The 15,036-nt window shown below is 35.3% G+C and overlaps 1 protein-coding gene across 6 annotated transcripts in view; it reads left to right on the forward strand.

Annotated features, from left to right (window-relative positions):
- The window catches only part of WDR17 (WD repeat domain 17), a 119,263-nt gene that overhangs the window by 84,118 nt on the left and 20,109 nt on the right, over nucleotides 1–15,036 (forward strand). For all 6 annotated transcript variants that reach the window (XM_063664296.1, XM_054485370.1, XM_054485371.1 and 3 more), the window contains 9 exons: nucleotides 886–1,088; nucleotides 2,549–2,698; nucleotides 2,786–2,916; nucleotides 3,209–3,334; nucleotides 4,553–4,708; nucleotides 8,828–8,892; nucleotides 12,705–12,837; nucleotides 13,633–13,724; nucleotides 14,797–14,896. In XM_063664296.1, coding sequence (XP_063520366.1) covers nucleotides 886–1,088; nucleotides 2,549–2,698; nucleotides 2,786–2,916; nucleotides 3,209–3,334; nucleotides 4,553–4,708; nucleotides 8,828–8,892; nucleotides 12,705–12,837; nucleotides 13,633–13,724; nucleotides 14,797–14,896 — 1,156 coding nt within the window. The remainder of the gene's footprint in view (nucleotides 1–885; nucleotides 1,089–2,548; nucleotides 2,699–2,785; nucleotides 2,917–3,208; nucleotides 3,335–4,552; nucleotides 4,709–8,827; nucleotides 8,893–12,704; nucleotides 12,838–13,632; nucleotides 13,725–14,796; nucleotides 14,897–15,036) is intronic.

Genomic DNA, 15,036 nt, shown 5'->3' on the forward strand with positions numbered 1-15,036 from the left:
CTTAGGAAATAAGAATATATCATTTATTTCCTATATAGTGCAAAATAGTAATACTTTTGAAGTACTACTATTTTGTTGTCAGTTTGGCATATATCTGTGACTAAAAAATTATTGTAAATTGTCTAAGCAAAATTAGCAGTTGGAGGTCTTAAATTGATTGTAAGTTAAATTTTAATTTCAGTAACATTTGTACAATCAATAGATACAAGTAATTTCACGAATCCAGTTATATTTAAATTTTTTAACTTGATCTAAGATTTATTCTACACTGACTAAGCAACTTATATCACCGACAAAAACATGAAGGAATTATTTGCTGTATTGATTAAAGCATAAATATGAAGTGACATTTCAAATAATACACATCGTCATACATGTTATACTTTTATAATTTACAAATAATCTTAACATATTAAATTATTGTATCTGTATTATTAGTCATATTTTCCACTTTGGTTATAGCTGTTTTTGGTATTTCATTTTAACAAAGCAATTTTATTCACATAAAAACTGTGAAATAATATGTTTACTACCAGTAATAAATCAAGAGTAAAAGTCAAAAAAGAAAATATGTTTAAATAAGCTAGCACTAGCCTAGTTAAATATTCATTTCCATCTACTATAAAGAAAAGTATGTGAGGGGATGAATTTGTTAATTAGCTTGATTTAATTATTCCACATTGTAAGCATACATCAAAATATCACATAAATATATACAATTATTATTTTTTAAATTAAAATGAAATGAAGAGAACCTTATATCTTGAGACATAAAATGCTTCTAGATAAGCTAATAAATAATTATTATACTCTATTAAGAATATGTTAATACTCTAGATACATTATAACTTGAATGTTATCACACCCATAATATTCTGTTTTCAGTACCGTTCGAATCTGGGATTATACTCAGGATGCTTGCATCAGTATTCTTAGTGGACACACTGCACCTGTGAGGGGATTAATGTGGAACACTGAGATTCCATATCTGCTCATATCTGGCAGCTGGGACTATACTATAAAAGTATGGGACACTCGAGAAGGAACTTGTGTGGATACTGTGTATGATCACGGTGCAGATGTATATGGTAAAGTGTCTTTCATTCTTTCATGTATTTGTTATATTGACATACTAATGATGCTTATAACTTCTGAGGAATACAGTATTTTTGAAGAAGTTATACAGTGTTTTATTTTACAATAACATTTTTCACATTAGAAAATATACATGTTTATTATTATAATACCAGAATGTACAGAAGAAAAAGCCAACAAAAATTATCAGAAGATGACTATTGTTAGCACTGTTTTGTCTTTCTCCCCCCCCATCTGTGTTTCTGTGTAAACACACACACACAAACAATGCACACATATTGCGATGGGCATATATACATGTATGGCTTTTGTTTTTCTCCCTTCCTTTGACATCACTCCAGAGGTAAGTTGTTTAACAGGAAATCAGTAATAGAGTAGATACCACTTATTTAACCATTCCTCTATTCTTGGATGTTTAGTACAATGTTTTGTTTTTTAATATAATCCCGTTTTTTTAATATAATTAATGTGGTTATGGAAAATCAGATTACTTACCATTTGCACATCTCTTCACTCTCATTCTTGTTTGTATTTATTCTCATCCTTAAACCCTGATGGGAGTAAATGGGCAGATTAAGAATCCAAAAATGATTTCTTAGAAAAAGTAACCTCAATCTAGACCAGATTCAGATCCATATGCTTGACCACAATGGCCTTTTAGCCAAGGCAATGCGGGACTGAGTGTGGGAGAGAATCATATTTGTTGATATTCAAACTGAAAGGTCCCCAACTCTTCATCTTTTAACTAGAACGTCATCTGCCCATCCACTAACTCATAGATACTATGTATGCTATTGGTTTTATAGTATACTTGTTGCTGCTTAACCACACAAAATATAATTGTAACATTTTCACCCCATGACCATTTGCTTTCTAATAATTTTTTTCTTTTTTCTTTCTTTCTTTTTTTTATTATTATTTTGTTTTTTTGAAACAGAGTCTCACTCTGGCTCTGTTGCCCAGGGTGGTGTACAGTGGCGCAAACACAGCTCACGTCAACCTTCACCTCCCAGGCTCAAGAGATCCTCCCACCTTAGCCTTCCAAGTAGCTGGGACTGCAATCATGTGCCACCACACCCAGCTAATTTCTGTATTTTTGGTAGAGATGGTATTTCATCATGTTGCCCAGGCCGATCTCAAACTTTTGGGCTCAAGGGATCCACCCGCCTCAGACTCCCAGGAAAGTGCTGGGATTATAGGCGTGAGCCATCATTTCCAGCCTCTCATAGTTACTCAATTTTATATTCGTATTTATAGAATATATAAAATAATTTATTGCATTCTTGTATTATTTTCAGCCAGTATATTAAATGCAGATAGAAGGTTGACTGAGAACCTTTCCGTTACTCACAATATTTCTTCATAGCTTCAATTCTGTAGAAGTTTTATGAAGCACATATAAATAAAGAATATTTTTCAATGTTTACTTAACATAGGTTTTTATCTTCGTCAGGTTTAACCTGCCATCCCAGTCGCCCCTTCACTATGGCCTCTTGCTCCCGTGACTCTACAGTAAGACTCTGGTCATTAACAGCCTTAGTCACTCCTGTACAAATGAACATTCTGGCAGACAGATCTTGGGAAGAAATTATCGGGAACACTGGTATGCAACATATACATGTATTAGAGTTTATTTCTAAATAATATTTTATGAGAAATCTTTTCTCACTGAATTATGTCTGTTCTTCAGATTGTGCTGTAGAACCAGGCACTCCTCCTCTACTGTGTGGTAAAGTGTCAAGAGGTATTAGACAGGAAATAGAAAAACTAACCGCTAATTCTCGAGTGAAAAAACTAAGATGGTTTTCAGAATGTTTATCCGTAAGTATTACAGGAATTAAATGTGAATATTTTCCCTTTAGCCAACATGAATCATTACAACTATTTTTATTCACGTATTTACATGTACCATTCTAATTCATTGGGTAACTCAACATAATCTGTACACTGTAAGACAGCAAATGTAAAACTAGAAACAATACATGAGATAACATATAGTTATTTTGTTAATTTTTAAATTTAGATATGCCTGAATTATAATATTTTTGAAGATGCAAAATATTATGAGGTTTTTAATTCACTATTCCATATTTATTTTTTGTCAACTCTTTAGCCTCCAGGTGGCAGTGACAATTTATGGAACTTGGTTGCTGTGATAAAAGGACAGGATGATAGCTTACTTCCTCAGAACTACTGCAAAGGAATAATGCACTTGAAACATCTGATTAAATTTAGAACAGTGAGTAAAACATGCAAATATGATGTACTCAAGCAAATTTTTTGCCTTTTCACTATTAAAATATAAAAATGATTTTAAAAATATATATGATTAGATTGGTAGATTTAAATAAATGAACACTGAGGAGATCCATCTTGGGTAAAATGAATCATAAAAGTGAATTACTTGAGAACAGATAAAGTCAATCATGGTTATCATAGGTTGAGTCTCATGAAATTCCTTCAAAGTCACTTGAAACTCCTTGAAATGCTTTATCTTTCCCCTATTAGCAGATGATTGTGACATGTGGACTATTCTAATTTTAGTCTCAGAGGGCCTAATAGACTATTCTGGGATATGTTTTATAAAAAATGATCATATTATAGCTCTTAATGAATTTCAGTAAAAACTAATAGTTACCTCATCCCTGGGGTAATCTACGGCACCAACAACAAAACCCACTCTGGGACCAGAAAGAAAAAATTGCTTATATATTTTCTGAAATATCTATAGTTAATTGTTAGAGCATGGAGACAGTTGTGCCAGAGATGTGGATCTAATGCTCATAAAGAGCAGTTTTTTCCATAAAGAGGAAGTACTTTCTTTAATCACAAACTAAACACCTAATGACTGTAACCGCAAAATCTATTTGACAGGAGAAGAGCTAATTAAAGTAAGCCAGTAACTTTTTATTTTTACTAGAGGCCTGTCTGTATTGTTGTATATTACTTTATCATTACCTTTTATCTGTTCTGTATAACTACAACACCTGGAGAGGGTTAAGAACAATGGGATTCAGTCTCTCCCCTCCTGTGTCCCACCCCCACACACCCCCCAAAATATTATGTTTAGAAAGGTATTACATTTTATAGAGAAAAATATTTTCAAAATATTTACTTTCCAGAGCTATATGCTTTTGAAGTATGTATTCATGTAAAGTTTATATGATCATCTGTTATCATGAACTCTTGTAAAACAATTTTTTAAAATTTTTAATTATTATGGATGCATAATAGTTTATGGGGTATATGTGATATTTTCATACAAGCATACAATGAGTATTGATCAAATCAGGGTAATTGGGGTATCCATCACCTCAAGCATTTATCTTTTTGTGTGTGTTAGGAACATTTCAATTCCACTGTATTAGTTATTTCAAAATATACAACAAATTATTATGACACATACAAAACAAAATATGACAAATTTTTTAAAATTCTATTTTCTTTTTAAAACCAGTCTGAAGCTCAAGAACTAACAACAGTCAAGATGTCTAAATTTGGTGGTGGTATTGGTGTACCTACAAAGGAGGAAAGACTGAAGGAAGCTGCTGAAATCCACTTGAGATTAGGACAAATTCAGAGATACTGTGAACTTATGGTTGAACTTGGAGAGGTAATGTGCTATGAAAGTAAAACTAATGAGTTTAACATAGTAGTCTAAACGTTAAGAATATACTCAATTTTAAGTATTAAAAATAAAAAGCTCAGGACTTTGGAGGCCAAGGTGGGCGGATCACTTGAGCCCAGGAGTTTGACACTAGCCTGGGCAACATGGTAAAACCCCACCTCTACAAAAAACACAAAAAATTAGACAGGCATGGTGGTGTGCACTTGTAATCCCAGCCTTGGGAAGCTAAGATGAGAGGATAAGTTGAGCCCAGGAGGCAGAGGTTGCAGTGAGCTGTGATGGTACCACTGCACTCCAGCCTGGGCTACAGAAAGAGACCCTGTCTCAAAAAAAAAAAAAAAAAAAAAAAAAAGCCTGAGCGTGATGACTCATGCCTATAATCCCAACACTTTGGGAGGCCAAGTCGGGTGGATCACGAGGTCAGGAGATTGAGACCATCCTGGCCAACATGGTGAAACCTTGTCTCTGCCAAAATACAAACAACAACAACAACAACAAAAAACTAGCCAGGCATGTGGTGCGCACCTCTAGTCCCAGCTACTTGGGAGGCTGAGGCAGAGGAATCGCCTGAACCTGGGAGGCAGAGGTTGCAGTGAGCCGAGATTGTGCCACTGTACCCCAGCCTGGGTAACTCCATCTCAAAAAAAAAAGAAAAAGAAATGTATATACCCTGCGTGCTGGCTCACACCTTCACACCTGTAACCCTACCACTTTAGGAGGCCAAGGCAGAAGGATCACTTGAGGACAGGAGTTCAAGATCAGCCTAGTCAACGTGGAGAAACCCCGCCTCTTCTAAAAATACAAAAATTAGCCCAGCGTGGTGGCGTATGCCTGTAATTCCAGCTACTTGGGAGGCTGAGGCAGGAGAATTGCTTGAACCTGGGAGGCGGAGGTTGCACAGAGCTGAGATCGCACCATTGCACTCCAGCCTGGCGACAGAGCAAGACTCCATCTCAAAAAAAAAAAAGGAAGCTTATTTTTTTACAGATCTAATTGATTCTCTACCAATCTGATATTAAGTGTAGATGTTAGGAGAATAGTTATCAATGTGTTCCAGGACAGCAGCATTGGCATCCCTGGGGATCCCTATGCATGTTTCACCTCAGACCTACAGAATCAGAAACTGTGGGGTTGGAGCCCAGCCATCTTGTGTTTTCATAAGCCCTCCATGTTATTCTGTTGCATGCAGAAGTTGGAGAACTACCGCCCTAGGCTGGAATCTTAACTTCTTACAAACAAACAAAAAACTATGTTGGCTAATTTGTTCACAGTAGAATCCCCTTGCTAATACTACTTGTCATAACTAAATCCCACAGTGGCCAGAAGAAGGGTTTCTGCTGCATATCATCTGATAAAGGATGATGATTGTTTAATGGAGGGCTAAATCAACAAAACTGATCTTTACAAAAAGGTTAGGATGAATTTATGCTTTTGCTACCCTTTAGTAGATGGGTAGTGACTGCAATGGAACACGGGAGAATGGGGCTTCTGTTTCTTGATCCTGGGTGTTGATTACGTGGGCATATTCAGTTTGTGTAAACTTATTGGACCTTTCCCTTTTCTGTATATGCATTTTAGTTCAGTGAAAATTCTTCCTTCCCCTGCCTCACCAAAACAGTGGTTAGAATGGCGTGGACTTATCTCATAGCTTATCATCTTTTAAAAAGTTTAAGTTAGTTAACTGTGTAGCTACAAAGCATGATATTTAGAGTACTTGTAAATAATATAAAGTAAAACTAAGCAATATGGTTACATAAAATAAATCAAAACTAAATTTAGCTCACCTTTTTACTTTCCATATACTTCAAGAAAAACAATGAATTACTGCTTGACCCCAGATAATAAAATGTGCCATTTTAAAATGTTATCAAAAAGGCATTATAAATTTAAAAGTATTTAATTTAGGAGCAATGTAAAAATTTTCCTTGTAAAGTAGTAAATATTTAACTAAAAGTTACTTTTTTAAACAGCATTACTGCAGAGAAGATCTATCAAAAGTCAAGGAGAAAAGGAATTAATAAATTTTGGTACAACAGTGTAATTCTTTAGATTTCTGGGTTTTATATTTGATTAAATATAATTTAAACTCCCTTTAACTCAAAGCCTATTTCAATCAGGTATCTGTTTGGGAAGCTTAATAATTTTATTGTTGTGCAGGTTCATCGATGTACTTATAATGATCCATGAAACTGTACAAGTTGTTAGAAATATGGGTGTCCTAAGCCGGGCACGGTGGCTCACGCCTGTAATCCCAGCACTTTGGGAGGCTGAGGCAGGTGGATCACCTGAGGTCAAGAGTTCAAGAACAGCCCTGCCAACATGGTGAAACCCTGTCCCTACCAAAAATACAAAAATTAGCTGGGCGTGGTGGTGGGTTCCTGTAGTCCCAGCTACTCGGGAGGCTGAGGCAGGAGAATCACTTGAATCCGGCAGGCAGAGGTTGCAGTGAGCCAAGATCATACCATTGCACTCCAGCCTGGGTGACAAGAGTGAAACTCCGTCTCAAAAGAAAAAAAGAAAAAAGAAATATGGGTGTCCAGAGAATCGTTTGTAATCATTTCTTAGAAATGTTTTTTATTTTTTTAAGCTTATTTATTAGACATGTTTCTATTGAAAGAGCTTGGTGAATTCAAAGTTAATTTAATCTACATTGCAACTTCTGTCTTCCGTTAGAGAGAGATTTCCCCTGAAAACATATTTTAAGATACCTTTTAGGTAACATGATTTTAAATACGTAGTATTAAAAATTGCCTGTTTAAAATTTAACATATTATTTTCTGGTTAATAACCAATTTTCTAGTGATAATTGCAATAGAACCCTAGTGTTTTGAAGAGCCTCAATTAAAATGAAATTTTGATTCACATAGTGATATTTCAGAAAATTTTCCTCTCAGTTCCAGTCTAGACGGGAATTCAATGAAATCTGTATTTTCATATAACAGTAACAATCAGCCTTTATTAAACAATGAGCTTCTTCAATAGAAGTCCAATTTCTAAATGTGAAGACAAGTATTGTATTACCAGTTAAATGAAGAAATGACAATAAATAAAGTTTATTAAAATGAGTAGGAAAGGATAAAATAGAAATAGATGGTATATTTGTTCATATAAGTAGCAGTGAAATAAAAATGTTAATATTTTGAACACCATGGAACAAATTACTCTGGAGTTGTATTAGAAGAGGAGTCAACATATTTTTCAAAGTACATATTTTTGTTACTATTTCTTTTCTTCCCTTCCTTTCTCTCCCTAAGTCTCTCCTTCCATTTTTCTCTTTCTTTCTCTCTAGGTTTAGGACTGGATTTTCCCTAAATAATAGAATTTTACATATTTTATTTTAAAATATTTTAATATGTAGGGACTTCAAAAATTTGTGGAAAATGGAATTAAAAGATAGCAATAAAAAATAAATATTTTTCTCAACTTCTTCAAGCTCCATCAAGTTCAAGACACTTTTGTAAGTGATAACAGCAGCCATTTAATCCTTCCCTAAGGAACCGAAGGGTACTTGGAATTTAACCATGTCAATACAGTCTTTTTTACTTTGTTTTTTTGTTTGTTTGTTTGTGTTTTTGTTTTTTTTGTTTTTTTGTTTTTTTGAGACAAAGTCTCGCTCTGTGGCCCAGACTGGAGTGCAGTGATGTGATCACAACTCACTGCAGCCTTGAACCCCTGGGCTCAAACGATCTTCTCCACTCAGCCTCCCAAGTAGCTAGAACTACAAGTGTGCACCACCACACCTGACCAATTAAAAAAAAAAATTGTTTTGGTAGAGATGAGGGTCTTGCTGTGTTACCCAGGCTGGTCTCAAACTCCTAGCCTCAAGCAATCCTCCCACCTCAGCCTCCCAAAGCACTGGCTTTACAGGCATCAGCCACCATGCCCAGCTTCTTTTATATTATTGACAGAGGTAAAATTAGTGCTCTTTAAAGATTTTTTTAAAACTATGGAACAAAAAGAAGTCAGAAGGTAACAAATCAGGACTCAAGAACTCAAGTATAAAAATACTATGTTATAAATACGAATCTATTTTTTAAGTGTCTTGAGAATTACACAGAGCAACCAAAATTAATATGCTCCTGCCCTTTTTGCCTTCTATTCTAGTGGGACAAAGCCCTGTCAATTGCACCAGGAGTCTCTGTGAAATACTGGAAGAAGTTAATGCAGAGGTAAGGCAGAGAGAGTCTGTTAAAATAGATGTTTTAAAATCATGTTAGAATAGAAGCAGTATATAAATATGGCAGTAGCTCTTGAAATTTCTTATTCTTATGTTGTCTTAAATAATAACTAAATTTTGTATCTACTGATACAGTAAATGAAATGAATCAGTTACAAGTAATTTTGGTGTTCTTGGATTTGACTTGACCTCTGATGAAGATAGCAGAAGGCAAATTTCCCCATGTCAATGGAGAGAACGACAGATCAGCAAACATACTCACTGATTAATAAGTTGCTATTGAAATATAAGTGGCAAGATTTTCTGAAGGTTAGCATAGGTTCGTAAAATACTATTCTATTAATTATCTCAAAAATTTTCTCTGTAGGCACTAATTCCTGCCATTTCTTCCATGGATATGAGGGAGGCACTGATGATAAAGAAGGGTCTGACCGCTGAGGAAATTAACTAAACATTCTTGTTTTAGAATGCAATAAACCAACAAGATTTTTTCTCAAGTGGATTAGTTTCCTGGGGTTGCCATAAAAAAAAAAAATTACCATAAAATGGGTGGCCTAAAACAACAGAAATTTATTTTCTCACAGTTCAGGAGGCCAGAAGTCTAAATCATGTTGTCAGCAAAGTTGGTTTCTACTGGAGGCTCTGAGAAAGAATTAGTTCCATGCTTCTCTCTTGATGTCTGGTTGCGGGCAGTCCTTGGCATCTTGTTGCCTTTTGACGCATCACTCCAGTCTCTCCCTTATCTGCACATGGCATTATTCCCTGTGTGTCTCTGTGCCCAGATTTCCTCTTCTTATAAGTCATGAGTCATATTGGATTGAGGGCCTACCCTAATCCAGTATGACCCCATATTACTTCAACTAATTACATCGGCTAAGACCCTATTTCCATATATGGTTACATTCACAGGTATCATGGGTTAGGACTTCAACATATTGTTTTGAGGGACACATTTCAACCTACAATGTATGATTATTCTCTGTTCTATTTTATTCTACTCTCTTCTGTGCTATTCATTCATTTAACAAATATTTATTAATGCCTACTATATGCCAATCACTGTGCTAAGCTTATAGAGTACTATATTTTATTAGGTAATTACCTTGCTTCTGACATTAAAAACAGAAATTTGGATTTTTCTTTTATGGAACAAGGTTTAGTGGCAAAAAATCAACTGCTTCTTACAGACACAAGTAAAAATCAATCAAAGGCTAAACATAAAATTCAGAAGGATTAACACATTTGCCGTGAGAAAGTAGACTGTTCCCTAGCACCTGCTCCCAACAGTAAGTTAAGCAACAGGCTGATTGCAGCCCTCAGATTTTAGGCTCCCTCTCCTGAGCTTTAAGAATCCCCAGTGCTGTAAGTCCCTGTACCCTCACAGCACAATTGTGAATGTTATTGCCCTCACCGAATCCTTAAGAAAGTCAAGTTAGCAGAGGATATTTACTTCACAAAACATTATTTCAATCTCAGCAAAAACTTAATGGATTTCCATTTAAGACCAAAGTGGAGTCACTCAGTGTTAATATTGCAGAATAAAAGTAAACATATTTTGTATTCTATGTGATTATTGACATATTTTATTGGCATCTAGTCATATTAATATTCTACTACATTGCTTTCTATGTTAGATATCTGTGAGTTTAAAATGTGGTGTATCCTCAGATAAATTGGAACAAAGGAAACCTGACCAAGATTGGTGTATATGAACTGAGCTATAAAGAATACGTAGGAGATAACCAAGTGAAGAGGCTAGAGCTAGCATCCCAGGCTTAGGAAGCAGAGTACAGGAACTCTGTGAAAGGAGGCTGCTGTAGCTGGAGTGCAGGAGCCAGGGGGAAGTGCTGCCAAGGGAAAGTGAGAAGGTAGGCACAAGCTGGACGTTTTAGGGCCTTGTAAACGTAGTAAGCTTTTTTATTTTTTCTTTATCCTAAGAGGAACACAAGACATTAGAGGGTTTTAATTTTAAATAGGGTAGAAAGTGATGTGATCAATTCTTCATTTAGAATATCCACACAAGCTAAAATATCAAGAACAGACTAGAGAAGGTCAATAGCAGATATGAGGAGGCCAGTTAGAAGGCAATTAGAATACCTGAGTCAAAAGACAGCAGTGGCGTGGATGCCATACGTAGTGATGTGGGGACTGAGAAAAGTAGACAAATTTGATATATCTAAGAGTTAAAAATAACTGGATTTGGTAATAGAGATGAGGAAGGTATAACAAATAATTTTTAGGTTTTAGGTTTGAAAAACTGGATAGAAGCTGTTGCTAATCACTGGGATTTAAAAACAAACAACTAAGACAACAACAACAGCAAAACCATTAGAAGAGGATTTGAATCAAATGGCACAAAAATCATTAGTTCTGTTTGGACATGTTGAGCTTGAAGTTCCTTGTGATTTAAGTGGCATTGTTCAATAGGCAGTCTTGATTTTGTAGCCCAAAGAAGAAATCTGGATCACACGGAGGTTATTGTTGATCTTAGTAAGAGCTGTTTTGGTAGAAAGAAGGAGACTGAAGCAAGATTAGAATAGATTTAGTGGGGAAGGAAAAGGGGGAGGCAAATGGGAATACACAAAACTCTTCCAATTCTATTTCATTTATCTTTGAAAGCCAACTCCTGATTTTCTCTGCCTCTTAGCCCATGTAGCTGCCAGAAAGTGGTCTCTCCACAACTCCTGCATTTATGCTTTATAGATCCAGCCATTCATCCAGATTGACAGTCTCTCAATCATAGTTTCAAATGCCCAGGGAAGTAGATTATTATTTCTAACCAGCTTGTTTCTAAACAGCTATAACAAGAAAATCAAAATCACATAGTAAAAACATAGCTGTTGAGGAATACTTCGATGACTCTATGAAATTGGAGACTGTTAACAGTGAGCTGGCAAATATCATGAAAAGTATTTTCCATTTTCAGCATGAAAAATATCTGCTACCCCTACCCAAAGATTAAAAATTGAATTCTGGTTTAATGTAAATGCTACCATAAAGTAAATAGACCAGGTTATTTTTAAACAAAACTGAGGTTGAACATTGAGGGCAGAATTAGCGAGGGGGTTAGTCATTGAGAAAATACCTGAGACTTAGATGGGAAGATACACACACACACACACACACACACAGATGGAGAGAGAGAGAGAGAGAGAGAGATGGGTGCAGAGAGACAGAGACAGATATACGGAAACAGACACATGTACACCCTTCACAATCTCTAAGATTACCATCCCCTTTCTCCCTTCACATGTCTGCAACATTATTTTTCTTTAATCTTCCTCACTTAGGGCACTTAAGACATTCTACATTTTATTGTTAATATTTATATTTCTATATTCTCCATCTTAGTGATTTTTAAGCTACTTGAGTTTCAAGGCTCTCTATTCATTGTTACGCTTCCTAAAACAATTAAAATTATCTGTCTTTAGCAATGTAGATACCCACATATTTGCTTAATCCTCCTGATATCCTATCACACATATCGTATATAAAACATATTTTTGAATAAATTAGTTGCCCATTTTAATAGATAAACCACATTGATTTTAATATCTAAAATGTTCAGGCATATTTTATGTCATGTTCTAAAGGCAGACAATTACCTATAGTATTTATTTTTTCATACAACTTTTATCTGCCTTCCACATGTAATTTGATTATAAAATGTCTTTTTTAAAAGTGATATGCCAAAGGGCTTTATGAAATCTGCTACAAATTTTAGCCATACTTTCAGAAAATCTCAATTCACCTAAAAACCTTCAAAATAATATATTGTTTAAAAAATTGTCCTTATTTTATTAGGAGAGCTGACCAATTAATCCAGGAAGATAAGGATGATGTCATTCCATACTGCATAGCCATTGGTGATGTGAAAAAGCTAGTCCATTTTTTCATGTCAAGAGGTCAGCTTAAAGAAGCTCTGCTTGTTGCACAGGTAAAACCACAGAACCCAGTCACATACATGGATGGGTGAACATGTAGAAGGGAGAAGATTGTGTTGACTGGCTCATCCTTACATAATTGACAAAGTCATAAAGGGCTTGGCTTCTGCCCTCTTCCCTGGCCTTCTTTCTCAACTTTTGAGAACATACTATTTTTGTTCTGGTCACAGCAAACTTATTTTATTTTATTTTATTATTTATTTATTTTTTTGAGATGGAGTCTTGCTCTGTCACCCAGGCAGGAGTGCAATGGCACGATCTCAGCTCACCACAACCTCCACCTCCCAGGTTTAAGTGATTCTCCTGCCGCAGCCTCCCGAGTAGCTGGGATTACAGGCACCCGCCACCATGCCCAGCTAATATTTGTATTTTTAGTGGAGATGGAGTTTCACCATGTTGGCCAGGCTGGTCTCAAACTCCTGACCTCAGGTGATCCTCCCACCTCAGCCTCCCAAAGTTCTGGGATTACAGGCATCAGCCACCACACACAGCCAAACTTATTTTAGATCTTTAAACATACAAGCATCTCTGAACTCTAAACTTTACACATGCTGCTGAATGTTATACACCATGCATTAGAACAACTTATTTTTAGTAATAATCCACTTGAAGCTTTTTTTGCTACACACAATTAACATCTCATTTCTCCTCAAATTCTAAAATTATCTCCAAATTATAGTATAAATTTCAAACAATATTTAAGTATACTTTGCTCAAAATAATATTCTGAAATGTGTCAATTATCAACAATTAGCTAAAGAATAATTCAATATTTAATTAAATTCTAGGCTGCTTGCGAAGGAAATATGCAGCCCTTACATGTTTCTGTGCCTAAAGGAGCTTCATATTCTGATGATATCTACAAGGAAGACTTTAATGAGTGAGTGATTTATTTGCTCTGGGTTTATATGTTTTACGGTTGTCTTCCCTTTAGGAATTTTTGAAGTCTCTATAATTCATCCTTCTTTGTATATTGATGACTTGACTGCCTCAACCGCATTCCTCACCATGATCCAGTTCCATTACAGCATTTACTCCTAGATGAACAGGGAAATTTCAGGCACGGAGACTCCGTTTATACACATTTTGTATAGCTTTCAGAAAAGCAAAATGCATTTTACTAGAGAGATTGCAGGTGAGGCACCTAAACACTTAGAAACTAATCAAACCTATTGGAGAGGACCAATGATGAAAATAAGATAGACTGCTTATTAATGTTTTACTCTAAAGTTAGTGTATGTAACTTCACAGTAATGTAGTTTATAATCCCATGACCCCAGTATTGGTATCTAGAATAACGTTTGGTCCTCTTTTAAAGAAGAAATCCTGATAGTTATTTTAAAAAAGAAATGGAAATGAGAATTTTTCAGCCTTCCAACCTTTTTTTAATCCAGTAGTCTGCCTTCCCCCATCCTTTCTATTTGCTCCTATTATTAACCTAGAAAATAGGATATTTAAACTTTTAAGACATTCATCGAGCAGAAGAGGATCGTGAAATGTTAAGCAAATAATGTGTTGGGAATAATGTATTCTTGCCGGATCTTTACTGCCGTTCTCTGCCATTTCTAAACTTGACATTTTAAAAAGCTAACACATGCTAGCTGTATTTTGGATGCCACCCAAATTTTGAAAAATTTCAATTTGACCTGTAATTCTTCTACACTTAACTTTCCCTGTGGCTGAGTCATAAATTGTCCAATGCAGGATGGTAAGCTTTTAAAATCAGGCTTCTCTTCTGACAGTTGTGGGGATAGAGGGAGATAGAGGCTTATCAGACCATATACTTGTAAAGACCACTTTCCTGATTTATTTTTTCCAAAAACAAGTCTTTAAAGCAAGCATGTCAAATTAAATTTTATTTGATCTTTTTATCATACCTTTTAAAAAGTATTGGTTCGCTTTTATAATGGAATACTTGTGTTTATATAGAATACACACTTTTTTCTTTCTAGACTCCTGCACAAAGTCAGTAAAGAACTGGCAGAATGGTATTTTCAAGATGGTCGAGCAGTACTAGCCGCATGTTGCCATCTTGCCGTAGATAATATTGAGGTACGACATTTAAAACTGGTTTATGTTAATGAAAATTTTTTAGATATGTCATGGTGTTTGAGAGGAAAAGATATGGTGACTTTCTGTGTGAGATCTGGTTTTGCATGTCTTCCAAGCCTGAGTAATTAAGTAATTACATT

This window comes from Pongo pygmaeus, chromosome 3, assembly GCF_028885625.2.
Source record: "Pongo pygmaeus isolate AG05252 chromosome 3, NHGRI_mPonPyg2-v2.0_pri, whole genome shotgun sequence".
In the NCBI taxonomy this organism is placed as follows: Eukaryota; Metazoa; Chordata; class Mammalia; order Primates; family Hominidae; genus Pongo; species Pongo pygmaeus.